The sequence below is a fragment of the Diabrotica virgifera genome, chromosome 3 (genome assembly GCF_917563875.1).
Source record: "Diabrotica virgifera virgifera chromosome 3, PGI_DIABVI_V3a".
In the NCBI taxonomy this organism is placed as follows: domain Eukaryota; kingdom Metazoa; phylum Arthropoda; class Insecta; order Coleoptera; family Chrysomelidae; genus Diabrotica; species Diabrotica virgifera.
In genome coordinates this window covers 131,075,311-131,093,842 of record NC_065445.1, presented here as the reverse complement: position 1 = coordinate 131,093,842, position 18,532 = coordinate 131,075,311, and the positions used below count along the sequence as shown (strand labels likewise).

Here is an 18,532-nt window from a genome sequence, read left to right as displayed (position 1 = left end):
CAGGGTGGGGCATTAGTGTGACAAAGTCCAATTACTCGTTTGTCGTAAGAGATACGAAAAAAAGTTATTTAGGTAAAAGTTGGGGCACACATAGTACCATAATTTAAAAATATTTTCAAATATACAGGGTCGTCCGTATTGACAGCGTGACACAAACTTATGTTTTTTTTAATGGAACACCCTGTATATTTTTACATTTTTGGATTCTCCTCGATGTTTCCTTTCTTAAAATATATGGTTTTGTAATATTATACGAGGCAGTTTAAAAGTTAATTACGTTTTTTTGTTAATTTCGTAGCAAAATCTACACCCTGTAGAATTTTAGTGATTTGACATCAAATTTTTATTTTATGTTCAAACGATTTTTAATATAGTCTACTACTGTTAATCATTAATAGTATAGCGAAATGTTTAATTTTAGTATACAGGGTGGGTCGAAACTCGGAATGAGTATTTTCTGAGTTTTCTTAAATGGAACACCCTGTATTTTAGTATTGTAATTAAATTATATTTTATGGTACATTTTTATTTCTTAAGCATTTACTATAGTTAAGTGTTTTAATTTGTAAGTTATTCGTCATTCTTTAAGCAAACATTAATTTGCAACAAAAATTACGTAAAATTTCATTAGGTAGCCGTGAAAATATCCAATCGAAAGTAATTTTTCGAAAAAAAAAAATACATAATAATCTAGCCTGATCCTTAATTTATTAATATTGGATGAGATATCCAAATACATTCGTAGTTAAGGTTGTTGGTGCTTAAAATATGAATCAAACATAAAAAAATTCTGCCTAGTTGGCTACGACACAAAATTTGCTTAAACATTTGACATTATACTATTTATATAGTTTCAGTTGATTTGATACCATTACTAGTATTAATTTTTCTAATGAGCTTAGTGCTAGGAGAGTATAACAAAAATGAGCTACTAGCAATAAAAATTTATCATCAGCAGTTCCCTGATAGTCGACAACCAAAAAGAGAAACTTTTGAAAGTATACTAAAACGGTTTCAACAGACTAGATACTTAAATTGTAAGAACGATTGTACTAATATGCAGATCCTCAGTGACACTAAGGATTACATATAATTGCTGTTTTCTTCACTTACAATAGTTTTTATTCGAGCAGATTTATCATAATCTAAGTGATCAGTCCGTTGAAACCGTTCTAGTATATTTTTAAACGTTTCTCTTCTTAGTTGTCGTCTATCAGGGAATTTCTAATGAAAAATTCTTATTGCTAGTAGCACATTTTTGTTATATTCCACTAGCACCAAAATCTTATTAGTCAGTTTCTCATAAGAAAAATACATATTAGTAATGGTAACAAAGCAACTGGATCTATAAAAATAGTATAATGTCAAATTTTTAAGGAAATTTAGTGTCATAGCCTATGAGGTAGAATATTGTATGTTTTTATTAATATTTTGCGCACCAACAAAATTAACCACGAATTTATTTGGATATTTCATCCAATAGTAATAAATTAAGGATCAGACTAGATTATGATGTATTTTCTTTTCCAAAAATTATTTCTGATTAAATATTTTCACAGCCACCTAATAAAATTTCACGTAATTTTTCTTACAATTAATGTTTGGCTTAAAGAATCACGAATAACTTACAAATTAAAGCACTTAGGTATAGGGATTGCTTAAGAAATAAAAAAGTACCATAAAATATCATTTCATTACAATACTTAAATACAGTGTGTTCCATTTAAGAAAACTCAGAAAATACTCATTCCGAGTTTCGACCCACCCTGTATACTAAAATTAAACATTTCGCTATACTGTTAATGTTTAACAATAGTAGACCATATTAAAAATCGTTTGAACATAAAATAAAAATTTGATGTCAAATCACTAAAATTCTACAGGGTGTAGATTTTGCTACGAAATTAACAAAAAAACGTAATTAACTTTTAAACTGCCTCGTATAATATTACAAAACCATATATTTTAAGAAAGGAAACATCGAGGAGAATCCAAAAATGTAAAAATATACAGGGTGTTCCATTAAAAAAAACATAAGTTTGTGTCACGCTGTCAATACGGACGACCCTGTATATTTGAAAATATTTTTAAATTATGGTACTATGTGTGCCCCAACTTTTACCTAAATAACTTTTTTTCGTATCTCTTACGACAAACGAGTAATGGGACTTTGTCACACTAATGCCCCACCCTGTATATGAATATAACTATATTTTAAATTTTTTCATTGTTATATAAATATAATAATAATAATGTTACTTCTTATTATACAATATAAAACTTTTTCTTCTTGTAGTGACTATCCGTTTTGAATGTTGGCGACCATCATGGCAATCTGTACTTGCACACTAAATCGGTACTGCTGCTCTAAAAAGATTTGTAGTTGTTGTGTTGAACGACGTACGTAAATTTTCTAGCAAGGTAATCCTTCGCCTTCCCGGTTCTCAGTTTCCAAATGGGGTTTGCCAAATTGCCATGATGGTCGCCAACATCCAAAACGGATAGTCACTACAAGAAGAAAAAGTTTTATATTGTATAATAAGAAGTAACATTATTATTATTATATTTATATAACAATGCAAAAATTAAAAATATAGTTATATGTATCATTTTTGTAATATTATTTCTTCAGAAATGAGATTTCACATATAAAAGTTTATCAAGAAAAACAAATACAGTGGTAAATACACTGTATATTATAATGGTAATATTATTAAATTGTTTTCGGTCAAAATTTAATACAAGTTACGTAAAAATTTTCCGAGCGCGCGGATTTGAAGCGAGCCGGGCGATTTGCAAAATTCGGCCGCTCGCAAAAGCACCGATTTTAAAAATAATTTTTAATAATTAAATATAATTATAGTTTATAATAATTTTTATTTTAAGATAATATAAGTCTTTCTTTAGTCAATGACTGTAAAATAATTTCTTAATTGTTATAAATAAAGGCACTACGATTTAAGAAAAAATAAACAATTATCTCGGCTTCAGTTGGTTGTAAATTTTTTTTATTTTTTGATAAATCTTCGTTTCGTCTTTAGCAACAATAATCTGTAAGGTAGAAACTCATAGGATGTACAGGGCCGCTTCAGCTCTAAATGTTTATAACGAAATTTGCCCCCTTATTTTCAAACCCAACATTTAGCTCGGCTTCAGCTGGTCGTAGAATTTTTTTTTTTATAAATCTTCGTTTCCTCTTTAGCAACAATAATCTATAAGTTAAAAACTCATAGGATGTACTGGGCCGCTGCAGCTCTAAATGTTTATAACGAAATTTGCCCCCTTATTTTCAAACCCAAAAATTAGAGGTTTAAAAATGTTTTACGCATTTATTTACATCAGAATATGAAAACATAACTCTTTAGAAGGAGATTGGATGTTACAACAACTCTCTACGATTTTTCTTCAAAAAGTTATAGCCTTCGACATTTGACCTCTTGGGATAAACAATTTATAATATCTAAGCAACAAATTCGTTAATCCGGCCTTGCAATTTTTTTTATGTTTGGAATTGAAAGATCTTCATTTTAAAGCCTTAAAAAATAAAAAAAAATATTTGTACAATAAATAACGCAATTGTAAAAAACGGCCATTTTGGACATTTCGCATGCTGTTTTGCAATAACCAATAAACGAAATTAAACTTACCATAGCTCAAATTGTAGGTTTTTTAATTTACTACAACTTTCTATCAAAAAGTTTTTCTCTAAAATCAATATCCTAAGCTGCAAAATTAAAAATCTTTAAAAATTGCAAATTTAACAAATGAAAATCGCAATTAAAAAAAAAGCTCGCAATATTTTTGGTCACATTTTAGTAGAAGTTCTTCCTGGCATCGTCCTTTGCAACACCTGATAGGTTTCAAAAATTCCTGAATTATATCACGTTTTTTCACCCACAGCCTGGGGTATTACACTTTAATTAGGAACACACGGTTATACCTGTTATAGCCTTTCGTTTTTTGTATTTCATTTTAACACTTTTATTAAACATTTAATCGACCTATATGCGTTCACTACACTGTACCGTTATTTACTGATAGCTTTAAGTATACGGAATTCCTCCATTCAATCATGATTAATTTTTTTATCTACATTTTTTTTTGATAACTCCTATACATGTAGGCCAGTACATTATCGTTTTGGAGTGTTATTTTCCTCGTTACAATGGATTTGCTTGAAATTCTGGATTTAGGTTACTTTTACCCTCTACTTCACTTTTGGACTTGAGCCCAGGGTTGGTTTTACTTGGTGGGTGAAAGCCACCCCTTCTCATGGTTGAAAAAACATACATTCAAAATATGTCCGGAAGTGGATAAACTGAGTAATTCCAAGCGACTTTTGTTCTATAGAGTTTTTTTTGTCCAAGTCAATACTTTTTGACTGAGTTGCGAATGAAAATACTCATTTTTCACAAAAAAAAACTACCTTTTTAGACGATTTTTCGCAAATAGTTCAGAAAATATTTTATCAAAAAACATATTACCACCAAAAATGTAGCTTAGAAACAGATTCTTATTTATCAAATTCCAAATTGAATATTTGAACGTGAAATATCCAAAAAATTAAGCACATTTCGGGGAAAGTTCGTCAAAACTTTTTTAAAGTATTTAGAAAGTTATATTTTTGTTTTTTATAAGTTTCTAGAAATAAAACTATGCAAGTTACGCCCGAAATAAAGTCCCTTTTTTGTGTACTATTAGCACCAAAGTACTTATTCTTGAAAAAATTTGGTTTTGAAATTTAAACAAAATAGTATATTATGCAACGAGTATTTAATGATGGTCATTATGAAGCGAGTATGAGGGATACGAAACGAGCTACCTAGCGGCGAGTTTCGTATAGAGTACGAGCTTCATAATGATAATTAAATGCAAGTTGTACCAATACTTACACGATTTTTTCTATGATCATTCACAACAAAAAATATATTCACATTTATTAATTTTGCAACGCAAACAAATTAAGTACCTAGTTTGTCAGTTTGTTTACCTATTGAGAACTGTCAAAACGTATGTTGTATTTGACTCGCCATTGGTCACTGCGCGTGTGCCACCTTCATCGCGAATGCCATATCGCGATTCTATTGGTAAAAAATCTGTATCGTAATGAAAATCTGTATCATAATGAAGTTCATTATGCTACAGGTAGTGAAATCATTATAGTATGAAAATAATTGAAAAAAAATGCCTTTTTTGTTCAAAATAACTTAAAAGTATTACCTAGTGATACGAAAAATCTTGAAGAGTAAAAAAATGTAGGTTTTGCTTTTCTGAATATTAAACATTTTTTGTTTTTCTGTAAGAAAAAAATTAGTTAAGATATGGCTGTTAAAGTTTGCATACACTCGTGATTAATGACTCGTTCGTGACGTTTCAACTGCAACCCTTTCAAAAATGCAAACTGCAACCCTTTCCAATTTGAACCGGTGAAACTTATAGATCATTACCAGAGAACGGCAGTTCTCGCCAGTGGCGCACACCCACATTCCTCTACACGCAATATACACACTATATTTATATACACGAAATTTTCGATTTTCTAAATCTGACTGAATTGAAAATTGGACCAACTCCCATCTTAAAATTCAGGAAAAGACTCACCCATTCATATGTCATTCATCCATTTTGATCCAAAGGTGTGGATTTTACGGCCCTTCCTTAGGGTCTGTTTTTCGTTCTCGTCCCCAAAACTCCCAAAAATTTCAAAAATTTAAGTCCGACCTTTACGGCTTTTAATAGTACTGATCATTACCTTTCCAACGCATGTCTAATTTTGAAAATCGGTTATACCATTCAAAAGTTACCGAGCTCAGAAGCATGACTCAATTTCTATTTAAAAAAAGGGAAAATGTTTGAGGATATGTATGTAGGTATGTATGTATCGGGTGTCCCAATAAGAATGGCTCTCGGCCATATCTTAGGAACCGTTTATAGTAGAGCTTTGAAATAAAAAATTTTATAACAAAAGTTGCCTCAGGAAAAGCCTGGAAATTATTTTCATAATTGTGAGACCACCGCTAGAGGGCGTAATTGAATATCAAAAATTAAAAAATCTAAATTTTACAAAATTTTCCTAATGAAGGGGCACTGGAAATCCGATCGTCGTATTCTTCATAAAATTCTACGCATATTTGATTTGACAAGTTTAGGTCTACCTTTGGAAATAAGAGGTGGGGGTGAGTGGGAACCTTGTTATGAAAAACTGGCTGTGAGTCCGGTTCTGCTTAATCAAATTTTGCAAACTTGGTCTTGTTGAAGACAGGTCTTTTTCGTCAATGTAAAAGTTATGATTTCGAACCAACTTACTGAGTAATATACCAGCTAGTAGGCGTTATTTAATTTTTTTCAGAAATCTAGTGTTCCTTGGAAAATATTAAATACAAACATGCATTTTTAATACCATATTACAAAATTAGACAAAATTAGCAACAAAATAACGAAAACCGCATGTTAATACCTTTTTTCTATCTGGAGATATCTTACAAAACGTGTAAATTTAAAAACATAACTGTTACTGTCACCGGTAAACGAAATTCATTAAAAGTAGTGTGCTATGGAAACAACAAAGAAACATTTTCCAGCTGTCAACGTATATTAGGTCTTTTCAACGCTTCTCATTTGTTTCGAGCCTCGTTCATATCTCGTATATTAATATTATACACGGTTATACGGCATATGACAGAGGCTCGAAACAAATGAGAAGCGTTGAAAAGCCCTATTACAAAGAAATAAAAACAACTATTTAGTGATGACATAAAGTTTCAAATTTTTGCCCATCATTTTCGTTGCAAACATTTACTCTTTCAAGAGTAGATTGAACAGCAGTCTCAATTTCTGCTCTCGATATGCTTTGAATGGCGTTTAGTATTCTCTGGATAATGTATTCTAGAGTAGTGTATGATGGGCAACAATTTGAATATTTAGGTCGTCACTAAGTAGTTCTTTTGTTCTGTGTTATATTTAATTTTAATAGTATTGTTTCTCTTTATATTGTTGTTTTAATTAATTATATTTTTATACGTTGACATCTGGAAAATGTTATTTTGTTTTTTTTTTCACAGCACACTACTTTTCATTAACTTAGTTTACCGGTGATACTAACAGTTATGTATAAAATTTACACGTTTCTCGAGATATCTTGAGATAGAAAAAAGGTATCGACATGCGGTTTTCGCTATTCTATTGCTAATTTAATCTAATTTTATAAAGTATGATTAAAAATGCATACTTGTATTTCATATTTTCCAAAGAAAACTAGATTTCTGAAAAAAAAATTAAATAACGCCTCCCAGCTGGCTTAATACTTATTAGGATGGTTCAAAATTATCACGTTTACATTGAAGAAAAAGATCTGTCTTCAACAAGACCCAGTTTTCAAAATTTGATTTAGCAGAACCGGACTTACAGCCATTTTTTCATAACAAGGTTCCCACTCACCCCCACCTCTTATTTGCAAAGGTAGAGTTAAACTTGTGAAATCAAATATGCGCAGAATTTGATGAAGAATACAATAATCGGATTTCCAGTGCCCCTTCCTTAGGAGAATTTTGTAAAATTTAGATTTTTTTATTTTTGATATTCAATTACGCCCTCTAGCGGTGGACCCACAATTATGAAAATAATTTTCAGGCTTTTCCTGAGGCAACTTTTTTTATAAAATTTTTTATTTCAAAGCTCTACTATAAACGGTTCCTGAGATATGGCCGAGATCCATTCTTATTGGGACACCCGGTACATATGTCAGTATGTGTGTGGAAAAGTTAAACCGATTTGAATTTTTTTTTCTGTGTTTGAAGAGGGGGTCAGGACCGATTCAGAACCGGTGCGTGTAGTTTGTGACTTTTGACCACCCATAAGCCAGCTATAGGACTTGGTAGGTACAAAACGGCATATTTTTGGGAGTATATACCTTCGGTTCAGGAAGAGACAGGAGAACCGCAAATACACCAAATCAATAGTGTTGAGTTAAGCTTTCAAATGGTGTCTAAGCCGTCAGAATCAAACATACACACGGCTCAGTATAGCCGAAAACCTGAAAAACTAAACTTTAAAAATTCGGATTTTCGATAATTACTTAAAATTTCAACCTACGAATTGCGCCAATAACTGAGCGTTTGTAGAAGGATTCTAGACGAATCTAACGGTGTATGCCTCATATTCGGTAAAATTAGAATTTTTCAGTTATGGGCTTAATAAGTATGATCAAATCTATTTCCTATGGGAAAAACGGTTCCTCAAGCTCAATAATTCCTGTAATAGCTTCAGTTATCATACTTGACCTTAGATCCATCAGATACTACTGGTCAATAAGTTTCAAACACATGTTTATTGATCAAAATCGGTTAAGCCGTTTAGAAGTTATTAAGCTACAAAAGTATAATCCAATTAACGATTATTCCCGAAATGCTTTATGTAGTTGTAGTGGTTACGACGCTAAATTTGATCTGGCAACGGGTAATCCGAGTTCATTTACCGGCCATCTCAATATTTTTTTTAATCTAGTTCGAATAGAAAAAATCTAGTGTACATTCGATGGACACTAGATCATTTGGGAGATAATGCAACAAAGGCGACCATTTATAAAGCTTAAAGTGTAATCGAGAAACATTGCATTCAACTTATACTCAAAATGTATTTTCATTTTGATGGAAAACAAAATTCTAGTTTTATTTTAAAAGATTTTTCCATAATATTTGCTAAATTTGAAGTAAACGCGCCACAAGAGTTTCAAAATTCAAACTGTATCAAGGTTACTCTTTTGTGGCGTGTTTACTTTAAATTTAGCAAATATTATGGACAAATCTTTTAAAATAAAACTAGAATTTTGTTTTGCATCAAAATAAAAGTACATTTTCGCGCCACGTAATATTCATATCAGATCTTTTGTAGCTGGAATATTGTATGCGCCACTCATTTTTACGGCGTTTAGCGGTTTTTTATTCTTGTATAAACAATACATAAGTACATTTTAAAGCAGTAACGACCCATTTCATATGGGATGTTAATTAGAGGGTGATTTTCAAAAAAGGGGACCAACTTTATTTTGAGCGTAACTTGCTTAGTTTTGATGCTAGAAACTTAAACCTCAAATAAAGCTTTTATTAAACACTTTAAAAAGTTTTGATGAGTTTTTCCCGAAAAGTGCTTTATTTTTTGTTTACTTCACGCTGCAATATTCGATTTGGAATTTGACGAATAAGAACTCACTTTTCATAAGCTACAACTCTGCTTCGACCACTTTTTTCCTTCTTTAATAAGCTACATTTTTGTTAGGACTATTTTTTCGATAAAATACTTACTTTTTTGAGTTATTTGCGAAAAACCGTCTAAAAACGTGTTTTTTATTAAAAAATGGACACGTTCACTCGCAAATATCTCAAAATGTGTTGACATAGTGAAATATCGGTAGGTATAGAACAAAAGTTGCTTAGAATATTTCCGGTCTTATTTTGAACGTATATTTTTAGACTTCGGAAAACCGAGAAGGGGTAATAAAGACAACCAACAGCATATGTCAATAACGAAGTAGAGGGTAAGGGGAACCTAACTCCAAATTTTCATGCAATTCGTTGGTGACACGGAAAATAACACGGTATCGACGTATTTCACGTTGATTTACTGACCTAATACATAATAAAAGGTTAAAAAACGTTATCTCCACATTAGTAGGTATATCGATTACAGGTAACCTGGGTTTTCTAGTATAAAACTAATTATTAAAATCGTATGACATGATCATCAAAGATAAGATTTCTGGAGCTAAATCACTTACAAAACCGATCTTCCGAAAATTGGATCGTCTTAGATAAGCGGATTTGGAGATAAGCCGAAAGACGCCAAGGTTTAATTTAACGTATAATTGAAGTCTCATTATTGATGTACGTCTGAAAGAGACCTAGCGATAAGAAACTATGGTGGAAGGATGGGCATTAGTAACGAGAACTAAATATTATTCATTGATGGATTCGACCGTTACTTGATGGAAGTTCATTTTATTCAACTGTTCAGTTAGACTTTAAAATGCAGCATCACATAGTAAAATAAATCACTTGAGAAAAACACTCTGCCGAAACCGCTGTAGTGACATTAATTTGTAACAAGTTTTGTGAAAGTGTTGAGAACAAAAGTTTTAAGTGTTTTAAAAAAGCACGAAAATTACAATTTTTAAGGACCAATAACTCAGTCAAAAATTAGTATTTTTAAGTTTAGCAATCGTCAAATAAAAGCTAAAACTACATTTTACAAGATCCCGAAGAGTTTTTATCCATTACTTTATTACATCTCAATGTTTTTTAATTGTTATTTTTATATTTATTTATTTATATTTATATGTAAATACACTCGGGTGCAAAAAAATCGATCCACTGAAAATTTGGTCCATTTTGATGTCTCGAATTTCCTAAACCTGTTGTCCGATTTAAGTGATTTTTTTACCATGTTATAGCCTTATTCATTATCAATATCGCTGTAATAATATTGTTGCTAGACAGGTAAACTGTCATTGTATACCGGGTGTACGAATTAAATTGTGTTTTTTTCTCAAAGTTCGCATCACCCTGTGGACTATTCTAGCATTTATAAAATACTGAAATTAAAAACCACCTATGGCTATGGCCTCAGGTTTTATTAACATTCTGTTTTTAGATTCATTCTGGCCATGCTCGTCATCAGTACAGGGTGTTTCTAAATAAGTGCGACAAACTTTAAGGGGTAATTTTACACGAGAAAATAATGACAGTTTGCTTTATAATCATATGACCGCATGCGCTTCGTTTTCGAGATACGGGATGTTCAATTTTTTTTTCAAACTGACGATTTATTTATTGCTTTAAAACCAGTTAAGATATGCAAATCAGATTTGGTGGGTTTTAAGACGTAGTTATTGCACATTTTTTGACATACAATTAAGAATTTTATATTCACCATTGGCGTGCATACGGGTAATATGATCGGTCATAATACTCGTTTGCGCGCTAATGGTGAATATTAAATTCTTAATTGTATGTCAAAAAATGTGCAAAAACTACGTCTTAAAACCCACCAAATTTGATTTGTATATCTCAACTGGTTTTAAAGCAATAAATAAATCGTCAGTTTGTAAAAAAATTGAACATACCGTATCTCGGAAACGAAGCCTTTGAGGACATATGATTATAAAACAAACTGTCATTATTTTCTCATGTAAAATTACCCCTTAAAGTTTGCCGCACTTATTTCGAAACACCCTGTACTGATCACCAGCATGGCCAGTTGTTAAAGTACCTAACTTTTTTATTATCCAACATACGCGAATGAGTCTAAAAACATAATGTTAATAAAACCTGAGGCTATAGGTGGTTTTTAATTTCAGTATTTTATAAATGCTAGAATAGTCCACAGGGTGCTGCGAACTTAACACAGTTTGATCAGTACACCCGGTATACAATGACAGTTTACCTGTCTAGCAACAATATTATTAGAGCGATATTGATAATAAATAAGGCTATAACATGGTAAAAAATCACTTAAATCGGACAACAGGTTTAGGAAATTCGAGACATCAAAAATGACCAAATTTTTAGTGGATCGATTTTTTTGCACCTGAGTGTAGAAGTAGAAATCTAATCGTCGAATAAACGTATTTTCAACTGGCATTGTGGGCACTTTCCATTCAAGAGAGTATTAAATAATATTAATAGCCACAAGGAAAGATTCTAAACCAATAAAACCTATTTAATGAGATGTTAAAGATATATCGGTTATCGCTCTGTTTTCCTTTATCCCCATGAGTGGTCGGGTTCTCTAATTACATTTCTCGATAGAAATAAGATAGGTTTCTACCTTACTTCTATCTATTAGTAATACCAACATCAACCCCTTCCCATGTACTAGGTAAGCGTCTGCTAAGAGATCTTCTTTGATATTTCCCTCCTACTCCTTCAAGAAAACTTGCAACTCAGCAATTCTTCTATGGAGTTATTACCATTTCAATATTGAATATACCCTAACCATCTTAACCTAGAGCTTTTCATTTGTTTCCCTAATATAATCCATTCTTAATTATGTCCTGTTTTTGTTACTCGACTCATCCATTTAAGCATTCCGCCAGAAGCATTCGTTGCTCCTCTTTTTTTCAATTAGCAATTATTGCTGAACATTGATTTCCGTACATCATAGCTGGTACGTTCTTAATTTTGTCGCCATATGTTACTCCAGTCATTCATTTAAGGATTCTCGTTTGCGCCACATGGATTATAATATGTTCCTCTCTTTTTTTAATGCAAACTTTCAGTTCCGTACATTATAGGTAGTCTTATGGCAGCTTTATAAAAGTTTGTTTTGAATTTCATTGGAATATTTTTCTGTCACACAACACACCCGTCGCTTCCTTCCACTTCATCTTCCCCCCTTATTCTATTGTATTTATCTCAATATATTTCTCCATTACTCTGTAAATACCATCCTTAGATACTTAGAACAAAGTTATCATTTGCCATAATAATTCCATCTTTAAATGAACTTCCAGGTAGGTACTCTGTTTTGGGAAATATTTGCGTGATTAAGCAGTTTCTGGGCTTTGTACTTTTTTATTGATAAACATCTTTGTTTTTGCTACACAAGTCTTTCATACATAATTCAGTAGGACCAGGTAGGACTTTCATAATTCCTTTAAAGCAGCGGTTCTCAACCTTTTTGAGTGATGTACCACCTACAGTTATTTTTATTATTTTTGGTACCACCTATATTTTTAAATTGTATTATCAATACTTACTAAGTACTACTATTTTAATTTTTTCTGTGTTTTGTGTACCACCGCCAATAATGATATGTACCACCAGTGGTACATGTACCACAGATTGAGAACCTCTGCTTTAAAGAAAACATGTGAGCCATCTTTTTCCAGTCTCTCCAAAAGTTATCCACACTCACCCTTCCCTAGAAAATACCATCTGGTTCAATTGCTTTATTTACCTTTATTGTTTATAGTGCTTAAGCAACTTTCTCGCTTGTTATTTAGATAAAATATATATGGCTAAGAGAAGACCTGTCACATAAAACACAAAGTTTATTTGGGCAAAAGAGAAAAAAAAATTCTGACAAAATCAACAGAAAAACATAGTAAGTGATATTATACAAGCTTGTAATCAATATAAATATACGTACCTTGCAAAAAACAGTGCACTCGAACCCGCTTATTAGAATAGCGGTTATAGGAATATCCCGGTTTCAGGAATAGAAATTTGAGGTCCCGAAACGTTTCTACTAGCCAGCATTGATCGGTTATTAGAATATCCCTGTTATAGGATACTTTTGTTTGACGCGAAGGCTATTCCAATAAGCGGGTTCGACTCTATAACGAACATTAAATTTAACCGAATAAGTTAGCACCTATTGATAAATTGGGGACAAACTTCTTGTTATAGGAAAAACTGTGACCAAAAAGAAAAAGATAACTTGACATTAAGCAAGGAGGATAAGCTAGGATTTTATAGAAGATAGAAAAGGGAAAATTATTGTAACTTCACGATTGCCAATTTAGTTGAATCACTCTATATTTAATCATTTTCTGGAATCCATTGAGTTTAGCGATTATGACTTTCGATTTCAAAGCACAATAATTATAAATACCACGTGTCAGTCTATAATAGTTCATTATCATGTTATCTTCTCTTTTTGGTCACAGTTGTAATACAATGTAAAGACCACCTCTGTTTTGGTAGATATAAACATTATCCAATAAAGGCGGCCTCTTACTAGGAAATTGTGATCATAAAACTGATAAGAAACATAAGAAGTATTGTTTTTGTAATAATAATTAATCAATAGTAAATACTATAATGCAATTATTTTAAAATAAAGATTATCGTAAATCAATTTTTATTTCAACGATTCGACGCCAAAGTGATAGACATATCAAAATGGATAATATAAACAACCATTGTATGTAGTGTAATCAATAGTTCGGTAAAATTATAAAAATATTCGGATTTAATTCGAATTGTTCATCTTTTGCTATTTTATGTACATGAAAACTATTTGTTATGCAATTTTCTGGAAATTATGCCATCTCATATTCTTATACTAATGTAATAGTTATAATTTAATAAAATTACTATTTATTAAAATATAATAGGTATATTATAATACAAATTAGTATAATTAATGTAGTATAATTATTAAAAATATCTCGTTAAGGTCACCCGAAAGTTCCGTCTACTTTCGACCACCCACAAAACGCTAAGTAACTGTACTTTTACCTACTATGTCAATATTTCGCTATAAAAAGGCATATATTTTCCATTTTATTTTATTTTCGGCTGCGCAAGATGTAAGTGAAGTTCGACTTGTGTATTCGAGACCCCTACAAAGGGTAAGATATTTTTTATATCTTTTGTTTTTTTTTGTAACTTTTGCTTCTTCGCATATTTAACTTTGTATTTTCTCCATCTAATTAGGGTCTCTGATATTCCCAGATTTTTTCAAGTTAATCCCAGATTTATCCCAGTTAGTCCCGGGCAGCCTGGATTCAGGAAATCCAAGGAAAGTTGGGAATCCAAATCTATCCCAGGTGATTGCGGTTGGGAGTCCCGTATAAGTCCCAGTCTATCCTAGTTTTACCTTGATTGGCAATCACAGTTCCCCTTATTTAAGTATGGAGGCCGTTTTATTTGATACAACATCTATACACACAAACATATTTACAGACCTTGGACCCACAATTAAAAAAAAACATTGTTACCTCCCTCATGAGACTTGGTTATTCATGTCGTGGCAAAAAATTTTTTAATATGAAAAATTGTTGAAAGGGGGACGTAGGGAAAATTCATAAAATCGTCAACTTTGGAGCGTGCGACAACTGGAGTACCTTTAAAAATTTGTCGGACAATATTACCAGTAAATTGCAAGTATCTTTATCAAACAATTCTGCAAAAATCAGCTGCAAGGGACATCGCAAAGTTATGGATGTATACATAAACCTAAGGTTATCAAAGAAGACTCAAAACTTAACGATATGTAATTTCGCGATATTTCAAGAATTTTGCCAAACTACTCAGTCAACCATTCATCTAACTTACAACTTTTCTGTTTCAATCGGTTTTGAATTCCCAAGTTAGTTTTAATCTGATGTCGCTATATGTACAAGTTCCTTTATAAATTACAACTACAAGTTCAAGAGGTCGCCCGTTATCTTTGTACTAATGAAATAAATATAAACTGAATAATATATATTTATATAAATACATACGCACATGATCGAGGTCCAATTAAATAAATAAAAGACAAATATAATATAAAACTGAAAATATAATACGGCCGGATTTCAATAAAAATATATCAATACATATTGATGACGGTGATGTGGCATTAGGGGCATTAGTGCTATTTTTTATAATAATGGTGCAAAAGAATTAACATAACCTATATTCATCCTCGAACAAACTAGTGCGCCCAGCGAATGGACGAATTAACTATGAACACAGCCCGAACTTCGGCGAATCAGCGGTTTGTGTTGATGCTCGTTAATTTACCGCTCAAAAGACCGAATTACTGAGCACACATAAATCATGTTGTTTACGAATCGATTTTTAACGAACAAGACCCTACACACTATTCGGGAACTGTCGCGAATCGAACATCGCGTATCACGAATCACAAGTACACGCATAGTGTGTAGCCACCTTAAGAAATACCACAAATTCAAACTGAAATTATTAGAAAGTCTATTGTTTAAAAAAATACAGGTTATAACAATTCCTATCTTCAAATATACACGACATAAGAATTTTAATATAATTAATTATATTAAAGAATGTTCCATCAAGTTCAAGGTAAGCTACGTTAACAACGTTAAACAAGGCCTCAAACTAAAAACGTACTAAGAGCGGAAGAAAGCACTTAGTCATTCATTGTCTAATAATCGTAACATTGTCTGTACTGCACTCACTTAATTGAAACAATAAACACTGTTACTAAATAGTAGTCCAATAAAGCTGCACATATACACTCGGGTGCAAAAAAATCGATCCACTGAAAATTTGGTCATTTTTCATGTCTCGAATTTACTAAACCTGTTGTCCGAGTTACTTGATTTTTTTACCATGTTATAGCCTTATTCATTAACAATATCGCTGTAATAATATTGTTGCTAGACAGGTAAACTGTCATTGTATACCGGGTGTATGAATCAAACTGTGTTTTTTTCTCAAAGTTCGCATCATCCTGTGGACTATTCTAGCGTTTATAAAATACTGAAATTAAAAACCAACTATAGCCTTAGGTTTTCTTAACATTCTGTTTTTAGATTCATTCGCTTATGTTGGATAATAAAAAAGTTACGTACTTTCAGGGCCGTGCCGTGCTATGATGCGGCGAGGCAGTCGCATCAGGCGGCATCACAAGGGGGCGGCATAATCAGTAAAATAAAAAAAATGTCAGATTGTGTAAAACTGTTGTCAGAAACTATAGAAAAAATGAAGATTTAATGAAATTGCAGAAAATTTTGATATAACTTCCGAATTTCCAGCTAAAAATGAAATTCGAGCCAGGATAAAAAGCGTTTATTTGACTACGAAAAATGTGTGGACGAGCTCTTAACAGATGAAGCTAAATTTAACATTTTGTTCATCTATATTTTAGACATTGCCGTTAATGCTTTGATTGATCGATTTTCGTTTCTAGAAACTCATAATAAAATTTTTAAATTTTTACATGATATTTTTAAATTGGGGGACATAGACGATGAAACACTAGAAAAACATTGTATGAATCTTACTCATTAAATATTTTCAATAGAAAAAGAAAAAAATCTGATGATATAATGATCTTCTAGAAGAATTGCGTGATATATTTCAAATGATACCATACTCCATGAAACCTTTAGAGAAGCGGTTCTCAATCTGTGGTACATATTATTTGCGGTGGTACGCAAAACGCAAAAACACAGCCAAAACCAGCACCACTGTTATAGTTAATTAGATTACCTAGTTAGATTACCTCAGTTGGGTGGTACCAAATAAAAAATAAAAAGTGTTTTGTGGTACATGGCTCAAAAAGGTTGAGAACCTCTGCTTTAGAGGTTTTGAACTATTTGTGACAAAATGACCTAATTTCTTTATACCCAAATGTAGTTGTAAACTAAGAATTTTATTAACACAGTATGGGTAGCTAGTGGGGAAAGAAATTTTTCAAAATTAAAAACTATTTACGAAGCTCCGTAAAACAAACAAAACTAAAAAATTTAGCTATTTCAATAGAGTTCTCACTAGCTGCTACACCTATCTATCCTTACTAGACTACACCAATCTGATTGACGAGTTAGCCAAAATTAAAGTCAGAAGGGTAAAATTATAATTTTTGTGTTACTTAAGAGCATAGGCGCAAAATTTGCTTGCAATGCTTTTTAAATGCATTCACTTTTTTTTAAACTTTTAGAACTACACTTTTTGTATAATCCTGAAAATCTAATAAATATTTTTGAAAAATTTAAAGGCAGATTGAAAGATTACATTATTACCGAGGGCCGAAAGTCCCTTAGAATAAACAAAATGTTTCTTTTGAATAAGATATGTGAAATTAAAAATTACACTCAATTTTCTATTTTTTTTTTCACCCTGTAACTTATTCAAATAAACATTATAGATATTTTCAGGGACTTTCGGCCCTCGGTAATAATGTAATCTTTTATTATTAAATTTTTTACTAAATTTTTCCAAAATACTAATTAGTTTTCTCACGATTCGAAAAAAAAATTTATGCATTTAAAAAACATTGCAAGCAAATTTTGCGCCTATCCACTTAATTTACTGTTAATATAATATATTTCATTTAATTTAAATTATGTTTTGTTTTTAAAATAAAAGTTTTCGTTCATTTTGTTTAGTTTTTTTAATAAAAATAAAAGCTAAATTTCAATAATATTTAAGGGGCGGCATTTCGATGACTTGCATCATATTGAAAATATGTACCACACGGCTCTGCGTACTTTAACAACTGGCCATGTTCGTCATCAGTACAGGTTGTTTCGAAATAAGTTTATTATTAAGAATTAACTTTAAGGGTTAATTTTAAACATGAAAATAATGACAGTTTGCTTTATATTCATATGTCCGCAAACGCTTCGTTTCCGAGATACGGGATGTTCAATTTTTTTACAAAATGACGATTTATTTATTGTTTTAAAACCAGTTGAGATATGCAAATAAAATTTGGTGGGTTTTAAGACGTAGTTATTGCACATTTTTTGACGTACAATTAAGAATTTAACATTCACCATAAGCGCGCAAACGGTTATTATGACTGGTCATATTACCCGTATGCACGCCAATGGTGAATATAAAATTCTTAATTGTATGTCTCAAAAAATGTGCAATTACTACGTCTTAAAACCCACCAAATTTGATTTGCATATCTTAACTGGTTTTAAAGCAATAAATAAATCGTCAGTTTTTAAAAAAAATTGAACATCCCGTATCTAGGAAAAGAAGCGTTTGCGGACATATTATGATTATAAAGTAAACTGTCATTATTTTCTCATGTAAAATTACCCCTTAAA

At 31.5% G+C, this 18,532-nt stretch overlaps 1 protein-coding gene across 7 annotated transcripts in view; it reads right to left on the bottom strand.

The window, feature by feature from the left end:
- LOC114330581 (protein TANC2) overlaps positions 1-18,532 on the bottom strand; it is a 632,990-nt gene that overhangs the window by 81,328 nt on the left and 533,130 nt on the right. The window contains exon 1 of one of the 7 annotated variants that reach the window (XM_050645526.1): positions 3,941-4,035. The exons of the other annotated variants lie outside the window; for them this stretch is intronic. Coding sequence (XP_050501483.1) covers positions 3,941-3,992 — 52 coding nt within the window. The 5' untranslated portion in view covers positions 3,993-4,035. Of the gene's footprint in view, positions 1-3,940; positions 4,036-18,532 lie in introns of those variants that run through there. 7 annotated transcript variants of the gene reach the window in all.